This window comes from Narcine bancroftii, chromosome 11 (assembly GCF_036971445.1).
Source record: "Narcine bancroftii isolate sNarBan1 chromosome 11, sNarBan1.hap1, whole genome shotgun sequence".
In the NCBI taxonomy this organism is placed as follows: Eukaryota; Metazoa; Chordata; class Chondrichthyes; order Torpediniformes; family Narcinidae; genus Narcine; species Narcine bancroftii.
This window is the reverse complement of record NC_091479.1, coordinates 84,834,583-84,849,586: the sequence shown is the minus strand read 5'-3', so window position 1 is coordinate 84,849,586 and position 15,004 is coordinate 84,834,583. Positions and strand designations below refer to the sequence as shown.

The following is a 15,004-nucleotide window of genomic DNA, read 5'->3' as shown; positions in this document are numbered from 1 at the left end:
TTGCGGTTGGATCCCTTCTGTTTTTTAAGAGAAGGTACATGGGGGTGAGAGGGTTGGAGGGTTATGGGTGGAGAGCGGAAGGGTCGAGCTAGTGGAGTTGTTCAAATGAACCGGTGCGGACTCGAAGGGCCAACATGGCCTGTTTCCATGCCGTAAATCTTTGGCTTGGCTTCGCGGACGAAGATTCATGGAGGGGGTAAATGTCCACGTCAGCTGCAGGCTCGTTTGTGGCTGACAAGTCCGATGCGGGACAGGCAGGCACGGTTGCAGCGGTTGCAGGGGAAAATTGGTGGGTTGGGGTTGGGGTTGGGTGTTGGGTTTTTCCTATCTCGTCTTGTTTTATCTTTTGCATTAGTCATCAGTATAAAGCTCTAGACAAAAATCTAACCATTTTAAATTGTTCAAATGTGTCTTTTCAGGATTTGGGGAGCAGTGACCTCAGAAAGGATATATATATCACCGTTCACATTATAAGGCTGGGTAATATTTATTTTCATTTTCAAGGGATTTTGACCCTCCGAGTATATTTCTTTCTGCATTGTTTTAAAATGAAAATATATTTGACACCATCAGGTCGAATGGCAGCAGGAGAAAAGAAAAATGCTTCCAGCACTCAGTATCGACGCCCATTTGGTTGTGCAGTCCTGAGCATTGCAGACTTACTTCAAACTGACAGGGAGCCCAGAGATTCGAAAGAGGACCACATGCTTAAAGTCTACATGTACAGTAAAAATTGCTTAAAAATTGTTGAAGTACACCTTGAGATGCTGAAATAATTTTTGTGGTCATGTTAAGAGTGATGTAAACAGAGCTCATCCAACTGCTTCATGAGGAGATATAAGCTGAGAAGTTCTATGAGTAGTTGACCAGGTTTTGGTGAACATATGTCATTTTTCACCCGAGAGCAAGGCTTGATCATTATGGCATGAATTTTATTTTCATGCTGTAAAATATGCAAACAAAATTGTTCATATTAGTTTAACTTTGCAATCTGCTGTTCACCGTGATTTAATATAATTTGGGTTGGATGGTGCTACCACTCCCCCAACATTTATTTCGGTGCAGAAAGTTGAGTCAGCTGATCTTTCCACAGGTGGCATGTTCCATGAGGTTGAGTGAGCCACTTGTGGTGACTGGGTCTCTGACCCAATGTATCCTAATGGTTTTTTGGAAGTGCATTGCTGTCAAGGTCAGAAAGAGAGACAGAGACATTTTAAATATTTAATAGATTTAGATAATTCGAAAACAAAGTATCTTCAAGAATATTTTGAATCAGCCATATGCTATTCATTTTCTTCAGTGTTGTGTACTTTTGTTTATCATCTACTAATTTTATTTTTCATCCTGGAAACTGTGCTCAAAAGTTAAGAAATATTATTTCTCTCTTTTGTACACTTGAAACGTGCCATTTTGTGATTTGCAGCTGCCATTTAGTTTAAATATTCAAAAATACTTCAGGTGCTTGGTTCCCTTGAGATTTGCAGTGTCATGTGTGTAAACACTTGCACAGCACATTGTACAAAATCGTCTTAATTTACCATCTGTTTCCGTTCAGAATGGGAATGATGCAAGGTCATTTTGATAAGCCAATCAATTACATTTTTTCCACATGGTGCAAACAAAAGTGGCCTTGATTGATGGGGATCAATTGTATTTAAGCACTTCACCTGAAGTTTCTTGGAGATGTACATTTACTCTCTCCCAATTTAGTGAGGTGTTTCCATGCGAACCTCTGCAAATTTCTGATGTACTGTGTGAACCAAGTATCATGACCTGAGTGTCCAATAGCCTGAATTAATCTGATGTTTTAGGTGCAGTTTTCCACATTCTTGTTTGAAACCATGCATTTCATCTCTTGTTTTAGGTGCAATACCGAAAGTGAATGGTATCAAATACATGAAAATATTATCAAGAAGCTAAATGCACGGTACAATCTGACAGGTTCAAATGCTGGTAAGTGGAAAATGTTAACTGCTCTGTATCGTGAAAGGGAGATGTTTCATTTCTGTTGGTCAGAATTGTATCATATGATCTGCTGAAGGTGTACAACCAGTGGAAGGGTTGCTACCAGGATTATAATAAGTCATGGCGTTGATTTGCATAATTTGGGTTCCTTTTGCAATGGCAGCTATGTTGCTTCTTTGTGAGATGGAATGATCAATTTTCATGTAAATTTCAGAGAGGATGTTTGCTTCTGCTAGAAACAGAGTCAGATACTTGCCAGCTATGGCAGTGCTTGCAGGCCATTACAAGAGAACCCTAATATCATAAATGGCTCTGATGGTTGGATCCCCGATGATCCGAACATCTTTTAAGATTGCTTTGAAAAGGAGAACTCAACTGTACCAATGAGAATCCCTGCAGAACTTGGTACTCTGTGACATCTGTCTTTGAGGCCAACATCTTGAACATCTTTCAAGGAGTGACCCTCGCAAGGTATCAGGCCCTGATGGCATACCTGACCCAGTACTGTAAATCTGTGCCAAACAACTGGCTGGAGTGTTCACGGGCATGTTTGAAAACCACCATTTTAATTGTACCTAAAATGGACTCGTTACTAACTCCAAAGGAAATGGACTGATGATAATTTTTCTCAAGCAAAATATTTCAAAACAATTGAGTCTAGAACAGTGATTCTCAGCCTTCCCTTCCCACTCACATACCACCTTCCTGTATAAGTAATGTCCCTTTTTCACTCTGGATTTACAAATAGACAAGCATCATGCTGAAATTGTAAAAGCAGGTCAGATTTTACCAAATCATTTGAATTTGTTGATCTTGTTTCCTGGATATATTTCAAATCCAACAATATTCCTTTACTGCCTTCTGAGAAGAGATTAAAATATCTTTCAGGTGTACCTTTGTCACCACCAGCTTTGTTTATTAACAGAAAATAATTATTTTTATTGAGCATGGCACTGTTAGGCAGCATTTTTTAAAAATTTAAAATGTACGTGGTGATTAGATTATTTTGGTTCTGACTTGCCATATGGTGAGGAAGCAATAACTGCTGTCCTCTGTTACTCTCCCTCTTGGCAACATGCATGGAAGCCTCCTTCAAGCTGAGCCCATTGTGTTGGCTCCTGGAAAAGGAAATTTTGAGCATTTGGCTTGTTTGGCATCATTGACTTTTGGCATGAAGCATGATCAAGACACACATCATTGCTGTGGTTTTGGGACTGATCCTATTTCTTAAGGAGTTGCATATTAACTATAAAAGTAAGTAGATGTATCTGTGAATATGTTTTAGCATAGTGTTTGGGACAGGCACTTTCTTAGTTTATTTGCTCCTGTTAGCCACAGTTTTTAATTTGTAATCGAACAATTCACATGTAATTTAAGGTGCACATTCCAGATTTTATTCAAGGTAATTTCTATACATTGTGGTTTGACCTTGTAGAAATTACAGCACTTTTTTATGCATAGTCCCCACATTTCAGGGCACTACAACGTTTGGGACAGTTGGCTTCACAGGTGCTTGTGGTTACTCGGGTATGTTTAATTGCTTCATTGGTGCAGGTATAAGAGAGCTAGGCTGGCTTCTCTCCTTTTGATCACCTTTGGGTCTGTCGTTGCTATTTTTCAACATGAGGACTAGAGTTGTACCAATGAAAGTCAAAGAAGCCATTATAAGGATGAAAAACTAGAATAAAACATTTAGAGACATCACTTAAACCTTAGCATTGTCAATACCAACTGGAACGTCATTAAGAAAAAGTGGACTGGTGAGCTCAGTAAACGCAAACAGACTGGTAGACCAAGGAAGACCTACATACGTTTGGGGATTTTTCTTCATGATGATGAGAATTCTTCTGTCATCAACAGTGGAGATCTTCCTTGGAAAACAAGTTCCTTTGAGATTCTAAGCAAACCAGTACGCTCTTTCTTCTTTATGATGTTCCAAACAGTTGAATTTGGTAATGTCAAGGTTTGGGTGATGTCTCCTACTGTTTTATTCTTGTTTTTCAGCCTCCTAATGGCTTCTTTGTCTTTCATTGGTACAACTTTGGTCCTCCTGTTGTAAAATGGCAACTACAGACTCCAAAGATGATCAAAAGCTGAGAAGCCAGCCCTAACTCTTATACCTGCATCAATTAAGCAATTAAAAATACCTGAGTAACCACAAACACCTGTGAAGGCAAATGTCCCAACATTATGGTGAGCTGAAATGAGGGGACTATGTATAAAAAAAAGTGCCATAATTTCTATATGATGGAAGTAAAATTGACTAGACAGGACTGCACTTTAATTACATGTGAAATGTTTGACGACAAATTTAAAACTGTGGTTACGGGCAAATAAATTTTAAAGAAATGTCTTTGTCTCAAACATTATGGAGGGCACTGTATATGTCCAAACATATGATTGAGGGTCACGAGTAGGCACTGCCTCTACTCTTAATGAAGATCATAATTCGATTTTTACTCCAACTCTGCTCTTCCATCTCCCTGCAGCAGGTGTGTTGACTAACAAATTTGGTCACTGCAATTATTAGCCAATCCCTCCATATCTGGGAAATGATCATTCACTTAATCGATAAGCAAAGCTACTTCTCTCACAGAACACTTTTCAGAACCAACAGGTATTCTTTAAGCTGCTGTCATTCAAGCATCCTCTCCCAAATCTATCCCCCCAGAATGAGGATAGCAAATAAAGCTATTGCTGTACAGCTCCAGTGATTCAGGTTCAATTCAGATTTTTGTGTCCTGTGTAAAGTTTGGATGTTCTCATGACCAAGTGGATTTTCTTCAGATCGATGGCTTCTGTAAATGTACGCCTGTAAATGACCCCAATTTTGGAATATCAGAGAGAAGTTGATGGATGTGAGATATAGGAAGGTAACAGAGAAAATATGGGCACTTGGACGGATGGTTCTGAGAGCTGGCACATTGTCAATATCATCTCTATTCATGTTAAAAAAAAAATCACATGAAAAAAGCTGTGTGTGATACAATCTATAAAGAGGGTGACAGTAATTAAGGAACTATTTTTGTCTACAAAGTAATACACAATCCGTTCCAAACGTCAATGTTTACGAATGAAATTTCATGCACAATCAAGCAGTTAAGGGTAAACCAGAATTTCGGAGCTTATACTGACATGCTCGAATTTGACGACCATTGGTTACAGAAGATGCTGTCTCCCATTAATTGTGGTAATTCATCATTTGCCCTTGCATGTTAAAGTGATGTTTATCAGCGTCAGACCTGTTCCTGTGAATGAATAGTACTTGTGTTCATGTTGATAATGTAATATAATGTTGCACAGAGAATAATTTGATTTCTCACCATGTGATTAAGATATAAATGTATCAAAGTGAAGAAGTGGAAATAATTGGGTGGGTTGTGAATTGTCTTTTTTTTACAGAACACAACCACCTCTGGCCTCATTAATTTCACTGTACAGGTTGATTCCGACTTACGATAGGGTTCCATTCCAGGACTCGCGCCGTCAGTTAAAATTATCGCAAGTAGAAACAAGAGTGGCAATAGCGCCATCTACCATTTTTTATATTTAAATTTTATTTAGACGCTGGAAACCTTTATTATAACACAAATTAAACTGGGGGGGAAAAAAAATTACAAAGCTGTGCAGCGTATCGCAAGTGTGGGGAAACATCATAACTTGAAACCGAAAGTACCTGATTTTAACTTAGCTGGATGGGTCACGTCTCCAGAATGGAGGACCATCGCCTTCCCAAGATCGTGTTATATGGCGAGCTCTCCACTGGCCACCGTGACAGAGGTGCACCAAAGAAAAGGTACAAGGACTGCCTAAAGAAATCTCTTGGTGCCTGCCACATTGACCACCGCCAGTGGGCTGATAACGCCTCAAACCGTGCATCTTGGCGCCTCACAGTTTGGCGGGCAGCAACCTCCTTTGAAGAAGACCGCAGAGCCTACCTCACTGACAAAAGGCAAAGGAGGAAAAACCCAACCCCAACCCACCAATTTTCCCCTGCAACCGCTGCAATCGGGTCTGCCTGTCCCGCATCGGACTTGTCAGCCACAAACGAGCCTGCAGCTGACGTGGACTTTTTACCCCCTCCATAAATCTTCGTCCGCGAAGCCAAGCCAAAGAAGAAGATCTTTGAAATATCACAAGTCAGGACATCATCAGTCAGAGTACATCAAATTAAGGGTTGTCATCAAGAATGAGTTCCAGGATGGAATGAAAACAGTCATCCATGTCAACTTTATTTCACCTGTGACAGAGGCATTATTGGGCAAGTTGATTGTGGGAGGTCGAAGATGCAGTGTATTTGGCAACCGTGTACCAGTGGCACAGAGAGGATTGCTACCTTCTAAAGTAAGACTTTGAGTGAGTGTCATCTGGATTTGGTTACCTTTAAAGGTTATTAGATAAGTAGGTATGCTGGCCTTTGCAGTCCTGTCCACTGGTCAATGGTTGTGTCAAATCTGCTGCAGAATTATGGACTGTGGAGGACTATATTTCTCTGATAGGTGGGTGACACAGGGAAGCCCACATTTATTATTCAACCTAGGCTGCTCTGGTCAAGTTAAATATTCCATTTGAATCGTTAAAATTCAAGCAAGCATAAAATTTGATCCACCGCATTATATTGGGAACGTCAAGGTATCGTTGAGCAGAAAACATCACGGTTATTTCTATTGAAAGATTGACGCGATCTGACCAAGTCAGAATGGTGTATGATATAGCCTGGAACTTCAATCTCTGTCCTCTTTTGATGAGCATTGCATTATATTTGCACATAATTAATTGGCATTAAAATGACATTACACTATATAGTATCTATACAACAACGAATGCACTCAATGTTAGCAAAACCAAGGAGCTGATTGTGGACTTCAGGAAGGGGAAATCTGGAGATCACAAACTAGTCCTTAGAGAAGCCAGTAGTGGAAAGGCCTAAGAGCTTAAAGTTCCTGGGTGTCAACATCTCTTGAGGGTCTGTCCATGGTCAATGCAATCATGAAGAAGGCTCGCCAGTGGCTAGATTTTGTGAGGGGATCAGGTATATATCCGAAGGCTTTTGCAAATTTTTCCAGGTGTATTGTGGAGAGCATTCTGACTGGTTGCATCACTGTCTGGCATGAAGATGCCAATACACAAGTCAACAACAGAGTTGTGAATTCGACAGTGCCATCTTGGGCATCAGTCTGGACTCCACTGAGGCCATCTACCTGAGATGGTGACTTAAGAAAGCAGCCTCCATTCTCAAGGACCCTCACTATTCAGGTCACACCTTCTTCACTCTTCTACCATCGGGAAGGAGGTACAAGAGTTTGAGGATGAACACAGGGTCAGCTTCTTCCCCTCTGCCATGAGATTTCTGAATGGACAATGAACCTCAGATGCGACCTCACTTTCTCTTATTATTGCATTAATTAATTTATTTTTAAATGCAATTTTAGAGCAATATTTTCACCGGGAAATTGGCCCCAGATCAGCCAATTTCATATGCTCATGTCAGTAAATTCTGATCTGCAAACCCGAGATCTTGTAGAATATTCTTAATATAATTCAGGAAATTCAGTGTTCATCATATCTGAAAGTTTAGCATATTAGACAACTTAAATTCTAAGTAAGCATGGTGTAATGGATCCAGTCACAAGCAGTTAGATTACACAGATTGAATAAGAAAGCTGGTGGATGCAAGAGATTGCAATGCTTTGAACTGTTATCCTTGATTCTTAGTAGATGGGATTGTGAGGTGACTTTTGCCAAAATAATTACAAAACTAAATTTAATAGATCTCATGTTTCAAAAACATTAATTGCATTGAGTAAAGTATCAATCCCAAGAAAAAACAACAGAATGAATATGTGGCAAAGTAATGGAACTCACTGTGATTAGCTTGTTACCTGGTTACAATTTAAATGTCATTCCTTCTGGTTTCCATTGCAAAACAATAATGAAGTTCTTGCACCAGATCAATACAAAATATTTTGCTTTCCTCACTAGTCTTGATCACCTAAATATGCTTTAGTTTATTTCCAAGCTGATTAAAACTTGTTTAATTGCGGAAGGTTTTCTTTCATTCTCCATGAATTCTCAAGCAGTGTGTGTCTCTTCTTGGTTCAAGGATTATCTGTTACACTACAGCTGCTGCATGGAGATATCGATCAGATCCGGAGAGAGTATCCGGTTTTGTTCACGAGAGGTGTGGCTATTACCAGAAAATTGGGCTTCTCGGATATTATAATGCCAGGTGGGTTTGAAGAAAAATAACCTGATAATTTTGAAACTATTTTATTCTCAGTGCTTTCATTGAACAAAAATGGTAAAATCAAGATGACCTGAATTATTTGTAAATAATTTAAGAGTTTTATGACTTGAGATTCATCTTTAAAGATTTTGAGTTATCTGAATAATTTGTGCATCAATGAATAAAGAAGTCTAAAGATGGATTCAGTGTGAGTCAGACTGTGAGGTAATGTGGACAGGCTGTATGAGAGGGCTGCATCTCACAGATTCACTTCCTTGGGTGCTATTCAAAGAAGGGTTTGTTTATCCTTGATGTCTTGGCCAGCATTCATCCTCAGCCAACCCTGCTAAAACCACCAATTTTCTGGTATTAATTTAAAAACAGTAATGAGGGCAGCACTCCGCAAATCAGACTGCATCTGTGTAAAGATAGACCGAGTTAACATGACAGGCTGAATTGCAAGAAGAGATTTGGGGGGAAAATATAGTTGTAACAAATGAGGAAAGATCTGTGTTAAGGTTGAGATCTGGATTGCAGCAAAGATGAGTTCTCTAGTTAAATATAGTAATGGGAGTGGTCAGGAGGTGAATGTCTATCAGGTCAGGCTGTCCAAATGAAGAAGGAGAAAAACTGAACCTGCATTACATATGGATGACGCAGCAGAGAAACCCTATATCAGAAAGAAAAACATCGAGCAAAACAGGCATTGCCCCTTTAGCCCACCATGTCTGCGACAACAATGATACCAGTCTAAATTAATCCCATTTGCCTACACATGCTCTTTATTTCTCGTTTCCTTGCCTTTTCATGTGTCAACATTGTTTCTGCTTCTGCAAGCTCCAGGTAGGGGAAAATCTAAAAACGCTTCTCAAATCTCCTTTAAACACTCACCCCATCTCCACCATGGGGTGGGGGGTGGGGGGAGGGGGGAGGGGGGGAGACTCTGACTTTCTCCATGTCTCATAATTTTGTATTTCTATCTGGTTCAAGTTCAAATTTAATGTCAGAGTACATACATGTCATCACATTTCCTCTGGGGCAAGCAGCATTGCTACTTATCGGTTCTGGAAACTACTCTAGAAAAAGATATATAGACAAAAGAGGAAAATATAAACAAGGAAAAATGTAAACTGTGTAAATATTGAAAAAAAAATTCAGTAATAAATAATGTACAAATTAAGAATCTTTCAATAAGTCTCTGATTGTCTTTTGTTTTGGAGATTGATGGTTAACACAACAACTGTTCCTAAACCTGATGGCATGAGTCTTGTGGAACCTATACCTCTTTTCAGATGGTAGTAGCGAGAAGAGGGTGGTGTCAATCCTTGACAATTGCTGTTCTTTTCCAATGGCAGTGTTCCATGCAGATTTTCTTGATGGTAGGGAAAGGTTTGCCTGTGATGTACTGGGCTACATGCACTACCTTTTGCAGGTCTTTCCACTCGGAAGTATTGGCATCCCCACACCAGGTTGTGATGCATCTGGTCAGCACACTTTCCACAACATATCTGCAGAACTTTGGCAAAGTTTTCGACTTGATTCTAAACCTCTTCAAACTCCTGAGGAAGTAGAGGTGCTGGTACATTTTCTTTATGATGACATTGCTATGTTAAGTCCAGGAAAGTTCCTCCAAGATGGTGACTCCCAAGAATTTTAATTTTCACGCCTTCAAAATTTTCCCACCTTCTCCCTCAATGATGACTGGATAATACACCTTTAGTTTTCCCTTCCTCAAGCCTACAATCAGCTCCTTGGTTTTGGTGACATTGATTAGAAGGTTGTGGTCAGTACATAATTCAGCCAAGTTTTCAATCTTTCTCTTGTATGCTTGCCTCTGGTTGCCTTTCAATGTCTGATTCTTTCATGCAAATGACCCAAGTTGGTCCATCCTCTCCTTGTATCTAATAATCTCCAATTCAAGAAATGTCCTGATGAACTTCTTTTGCACCTTTTCCAAAACTTCCACAGCCTTCCCACAGTGTGAGTGATCAGAACTGCACTCAATCTTCCAGATTTTGCCTAATCAATGTTTTTCACAGGTGCAATATTACTTCTCAACTTTTATATTCAAACCCTTGACCAAGGATGACATACACTTTCCTCACCACCCTATCCATTTGTATTACTACATATTGGGTGATGGGGGCTTTTACTTAAGAACCCTCTCTGAACATCAGTGCTCGGAGGAATATTCATTCCTCTTGTATTTGACTTCCCAAATACAATTCAGCACAGTTATCTGGATTTTACTGCATCTACCATTTCTTCATTCAAATTTCCAATGTCATTGGTTTCAATTAAAATACAGGTTACCTAATTGATAATTTTTCAAATTAAACAATTTTTAAAAAATGCATTAGAAACAAATCTGTCAAATACAGTACAACTCCAATTACCTGAAATGGTTGGGACCAGGCCTATATCAGACAAATATTTTTTCAGATAACTGGTAATTAAAAAAAAAAGCCCAATAGCAAAATCAGATCACTTGTAACAGTGTTTAAGCAACAAAGGAAGGCTTTTAAAACATTAAAATAATGTTTAATTCTCACCAAAAAATGCTGGCTTCCACCGATCACCAACACATCCCCACTTCCTGCCCGGGAGCCTGATGTCCTCGCTGCTGTCAGGAGCCACTCTCCTTAATGACACCAGGAGAAGAGATTCTTCTGATGCTTGTGGCTGGGGGACAGTGGCATGCAGTTTGAGAGGGAGAGTTGGAGAGAAAAGTCAATGGGGGAAGGTAAAGAAGAAATGGAAAGAGAAAGGGGAGGGAGACACCTGAAATGAGGACAAATCGTTGTTCTAATTTCATGTCGAGTGAATTTTTTTTCAACTTGTGAGGTCAGATCGGTTCCGGGAAAAAAAAATCAGATAAATTAGGATTTCTGATTTGTTTTGGTTGCCCTCATTTTTCTGAAATTTAAAACATTTTTTGGATAAATGAGGATTTTGGAGAATCTGATTTTGAATAATTAGACTTGTACATTACAGTCAGGTCTGTCTCAGCCCTGAGTCTTATGATATTGAGCCCAGAAGTTTGTAATGAGCAGGCTCTGATCTTTTTCTTAACTGGCAAGATTTCACTGAAAAGAATCTCTTGGGCAATTTTCCTCTGGAGAGAAACTTGATCTCATTCTGTCTATAGGAGAAGGCAGAGAGGGCAAAGGCATTTCAGGCTACTCAAACTACATTCCTTCAAAGACTCTGCTCATGTCCTCTCTGACATCCGCTTGTCAGTAGTGCAAAATTGTAAGCCAAGGCATTCTCCAAAGAGCATGTTAACTGTCATGTTATTCACCAGACTCTCCACGTCCCCCTGAACCTTAAGGTACATTCTCCCACACTTCATCCATGAGTGGCATCATCTGTTCATCCAGTAATAGCATTTATGTAGCTGTAATCGTGAGGGTTCTGTTATGGCACAAACTTTCAGTAGGTTACAAGGATAGCAGATGCTGCACTATATGCTGGCAGATTCAAGAAGTTGTAACGCTTCAATAGAGAACACCTCTTTGAGAATGACGAAGTGGGTTCAGCGTCGTATTATCCAGGAAAGCAAAGAATATTGTCACACAATTGAAATTCATGGTTTTTGTATAAATTTCAATTGAATTTTGGAGAGATTCACAATGCTGTTTTCACACCAGAAATGGAGCAGTTTCTGGACCAGGATATTTATTTATTCATTCATTATGAGATGATGATTTTCACCAATAGAGGGCACTGGATTCTCATGAAAGCAGGTAGATGATTTTAACTGAATACAGATACTTGGGAGTGCATTGGAACTCTACCTCTTGACTAATGTCATCTAAATTACATAGTCACAAAGAGTTTATAAATTCACAGAAGATGTATGTACATTTTGATCTCACTGGGCAAATTAACTACGTTATATGGCCAAATGTTGTTTGGACACTGTTAAAGTTGTTGGAAGAGTTTTTTTTGCAGTGTACTTCAAGATTTTATTTTTCGGCAGAGCATTACCATAACCCACTGAGCACAATATCAAGTGAGGGCTGAGTTGGTCAATGCTGTATGTGTTGCATTGATGCTGTAACAGAGATGGGTTTATTTCATGCCCAACAAGGAAAAAGGAATGACAAGAATGGAAAACTAGGTTGCATGGTGCAGTTAATGAAATGAGATTAATGGTTCGGATGACCCAGGGATTCAGATGTGTAGACTGAAAATACAAGTAGTTGAAACCATTAGATAAGATCTTGATGACGGAACTACATAAAAAGCGCAAGAAATATGAGCAGGAGAAGGCCATCAAGCCTGTTGCACCATTCAACAGTCATGCCTGATCTGAGTGTGGACTCAGCTCCACTTACCCTATCTTTTCCTTATAATACTTAATTCCCCAACAATGTAAAAAAAATCTATCTTTGTCTTAACAATTTTTAATGAGGTAGTATTTACTGCTTTGTTAGGCAGAGAATTCCACAGAATAAACACTCTGAGAAAAGCTGTTCCTCTCTTCTCAGTCCCAAATCTACTCGCCGAATCTTGAGGCTTTAATTTCCTCATTCTATTCTTGCCTACCAGTAGAAACAACTTTCCTACCTATATTTTATCTGTCTCTTTCAATATTTTGGATGTTTTCTTTCTGATGAATTCCAGTGAGTATAATCTCAGGTGACTCAATCTCTCATCAAAGGCAAATCCCCCCCCCCTGCCCCCACTGTCTCTGGAATCAACCTGGTTAACTTCCTCTGCAATGCTTCCTTACCTAGTATATCTTTCCTCAAAAAAAGATCAGAATGGCATGCAATATTCCTGGAGTGACCTTGTCGGTACCCTGTACAGTGGCAGCGGAACCTCCCTGTCATTCAGTCCCTCTGGCAATGAAGGCCAAATTTCCATTTGCTTTCTTGATTCCCTGTTGCACATGCAAACCAATATTTTGCGATTCATGCACTGCACTCCCAAGTCCACCTGCACAAGCTCATGCTGCAATGTATCACCATTTTAAATAACGATCGGATCTTCTATATCCCACCCCCCTTCCAAAGTGGCTAACGTCACATTTACCAACGTTGTACAGCATCAGCTAAACCCATGCCCTTTCACCGAATTTATCTGCATCTCTTGCAGACTCTTTGTGTGCTATGCATAATTTGCAATTTTACTCAATTTGGTGTCATCAGTAAACCTTGATACACTGCACCCTCATCCAAATCATTAATATATACTGTGAACAGTTGTGTGCGCAGCTCTGAACCCTGCAGCACTTTGTTCAACACTGATTGCCAACCAGAAACACCCATTTATCTTAACACTGCCTGCTATTGGTTAACAAATCCTCTCAAATGCTGATACATTTCCCCCAACTCCATGCACCCTTATGGAAACCTCTCCCTGCCTGCGGTCACCCAATCCTTGCATTAGCTTGGAGTGGATGCAATGGGCCAATTTTGAATCTTGCAGTGTATGTTTGGCTACACAGGGACTCCAGAGATACTGTCAATGGTTCCAAGACAGCTTATCCAGCTAGAAAAGTTAAATGATAATTCATTTTTAAATGCCTTGTAAATTATACTTAAAAAATTAAAATTAAATGAAAACACCCAAAAATATTTTGGGTTTGTGAAGTATAATAATTAATATACATTTACTTACCCCTCAGCTTCCTAATTGATAACCTTACAGAACCATTGAAATTGATGGACTTTCAGACCCTGCAAGACTTGATGCAGGATCAGTGAAGTGATTTCTATCTTGTCCCCCTTACTCCCACCCTTCAAGCCTGTTTATGCAGAAAAGTCTAAGAATGATGAAACTCTGACCAGGATTCCACTGGGAGTTCAGCACAAAACAAATCTTTCCAATCCACCTGCAAAGCCTGGGACTTCCTTCAGTTTCCAATGGAAGAACCTGGCGAGTTCTATTTGGGATTGTGGTGATATTTGACTCTGTTGAATAAATGGTCTTTTGGAATATGATTGGAAGGAACAACAATGAAGAGATGGTAATGATATTCACAATTACAATGTGCAACTCTTAATACCCTATGGAGTGAATGGGACCAAGCGCTGAAATGATTTCAGATTTGATTAATTGGGCTGATGGGACTCCATGGTTACTGAGAGGGTAGGTATTGAGACTATTTCTACTGGAGCAGAGTAGACCAAATGGAAATGCAGTATTGTTTTTTTTTTAAAAATACAGAAAATTGTATTAAAAAGAATTGTCAAATAGTATTTCCTTTGTGTTGATGTCATGGTGTCAACACTTCAAAACTGAGAAGCAGCAGGGTTTTTTTTTTCATGTAGGCAATGTTAAAGATTACAACACTTTTGTCAAATGGAGTGGAGAAAGATAGACGGATTCTTCAGAAAGTAAACATTCAAAGCAGAAAATTATAAGGCTCTGGGGAGAATGCAGTGAATTTGTTTTGCATCATGCATAGACAGCATGGAACAATTATACACCCACCTTGATGTAAATGTATAGTTCTTTTCGGTGCTCCATTTAGCAATGTATGCATAATGAATATTCTCATTTTGTGGATACATAAGTCTACTGCAATAGAATTGTTGCCCAGGTTATTGCTTAAAACCTCAGAATTGTATTTTACTTGAAGATGTCATTCAGCTCCCTGAAAGCACGGCCATCAAGATTGTTGTTATCTGTATACATTTCTTTTGTGTAGGTTGTTGCATTTAGGTGGTGAAGGACATCGGATGGAATGCGTGCAGTTAATTGAATTTTTTGTGACTCAATATCTGATTATCACAAAACATTTTGTTCTTGAAAGTGCCGTCCTTGTTTCCATCAAGGTAACAAAACTGCTTTGTGGATGAC

General features: G+C 39.4%; 1 protein-coding gene across 7 annotated transcripts in view; it reads left to right on the top strand.

Annotated features, from left to right (window-relative positions):
* Positions 1 to 15,004, top strand: part of LOC138746060 (dedicator of cytokinesis protein 4-like) — a 282,285-nt gene that overhangs the window by 122,355 nt on the left and 144,926 nt on the right. For all 7 annotated transcript variants that reach the window (XR_011346681.1, XM_069903813.1, XM_069903812.1 and 4 more), the window contains exons 10-13: positions 420 to 480; positions 574 to 721; positions 1,865 to 1,953; positions 8,069 to 8,194. Coding sequence is in view for 6 of the 7 variants with exons in the window: in XM_069903813.1 (XP_069759914.1) it covers positions 420 to 480; positions 574 to 721; positions 1,865 to 1,953; positions 8,069 to 8,194 (424 nt within the window). In the remaining variant the exon portion in view is untranslated. The remainder of the gene's footprint in view (positions 1 to 419; positions 481 to 573; positions 722 to 1,864; positions 1,954 to 8,068; positions 8,195 to 15,004) is intronic.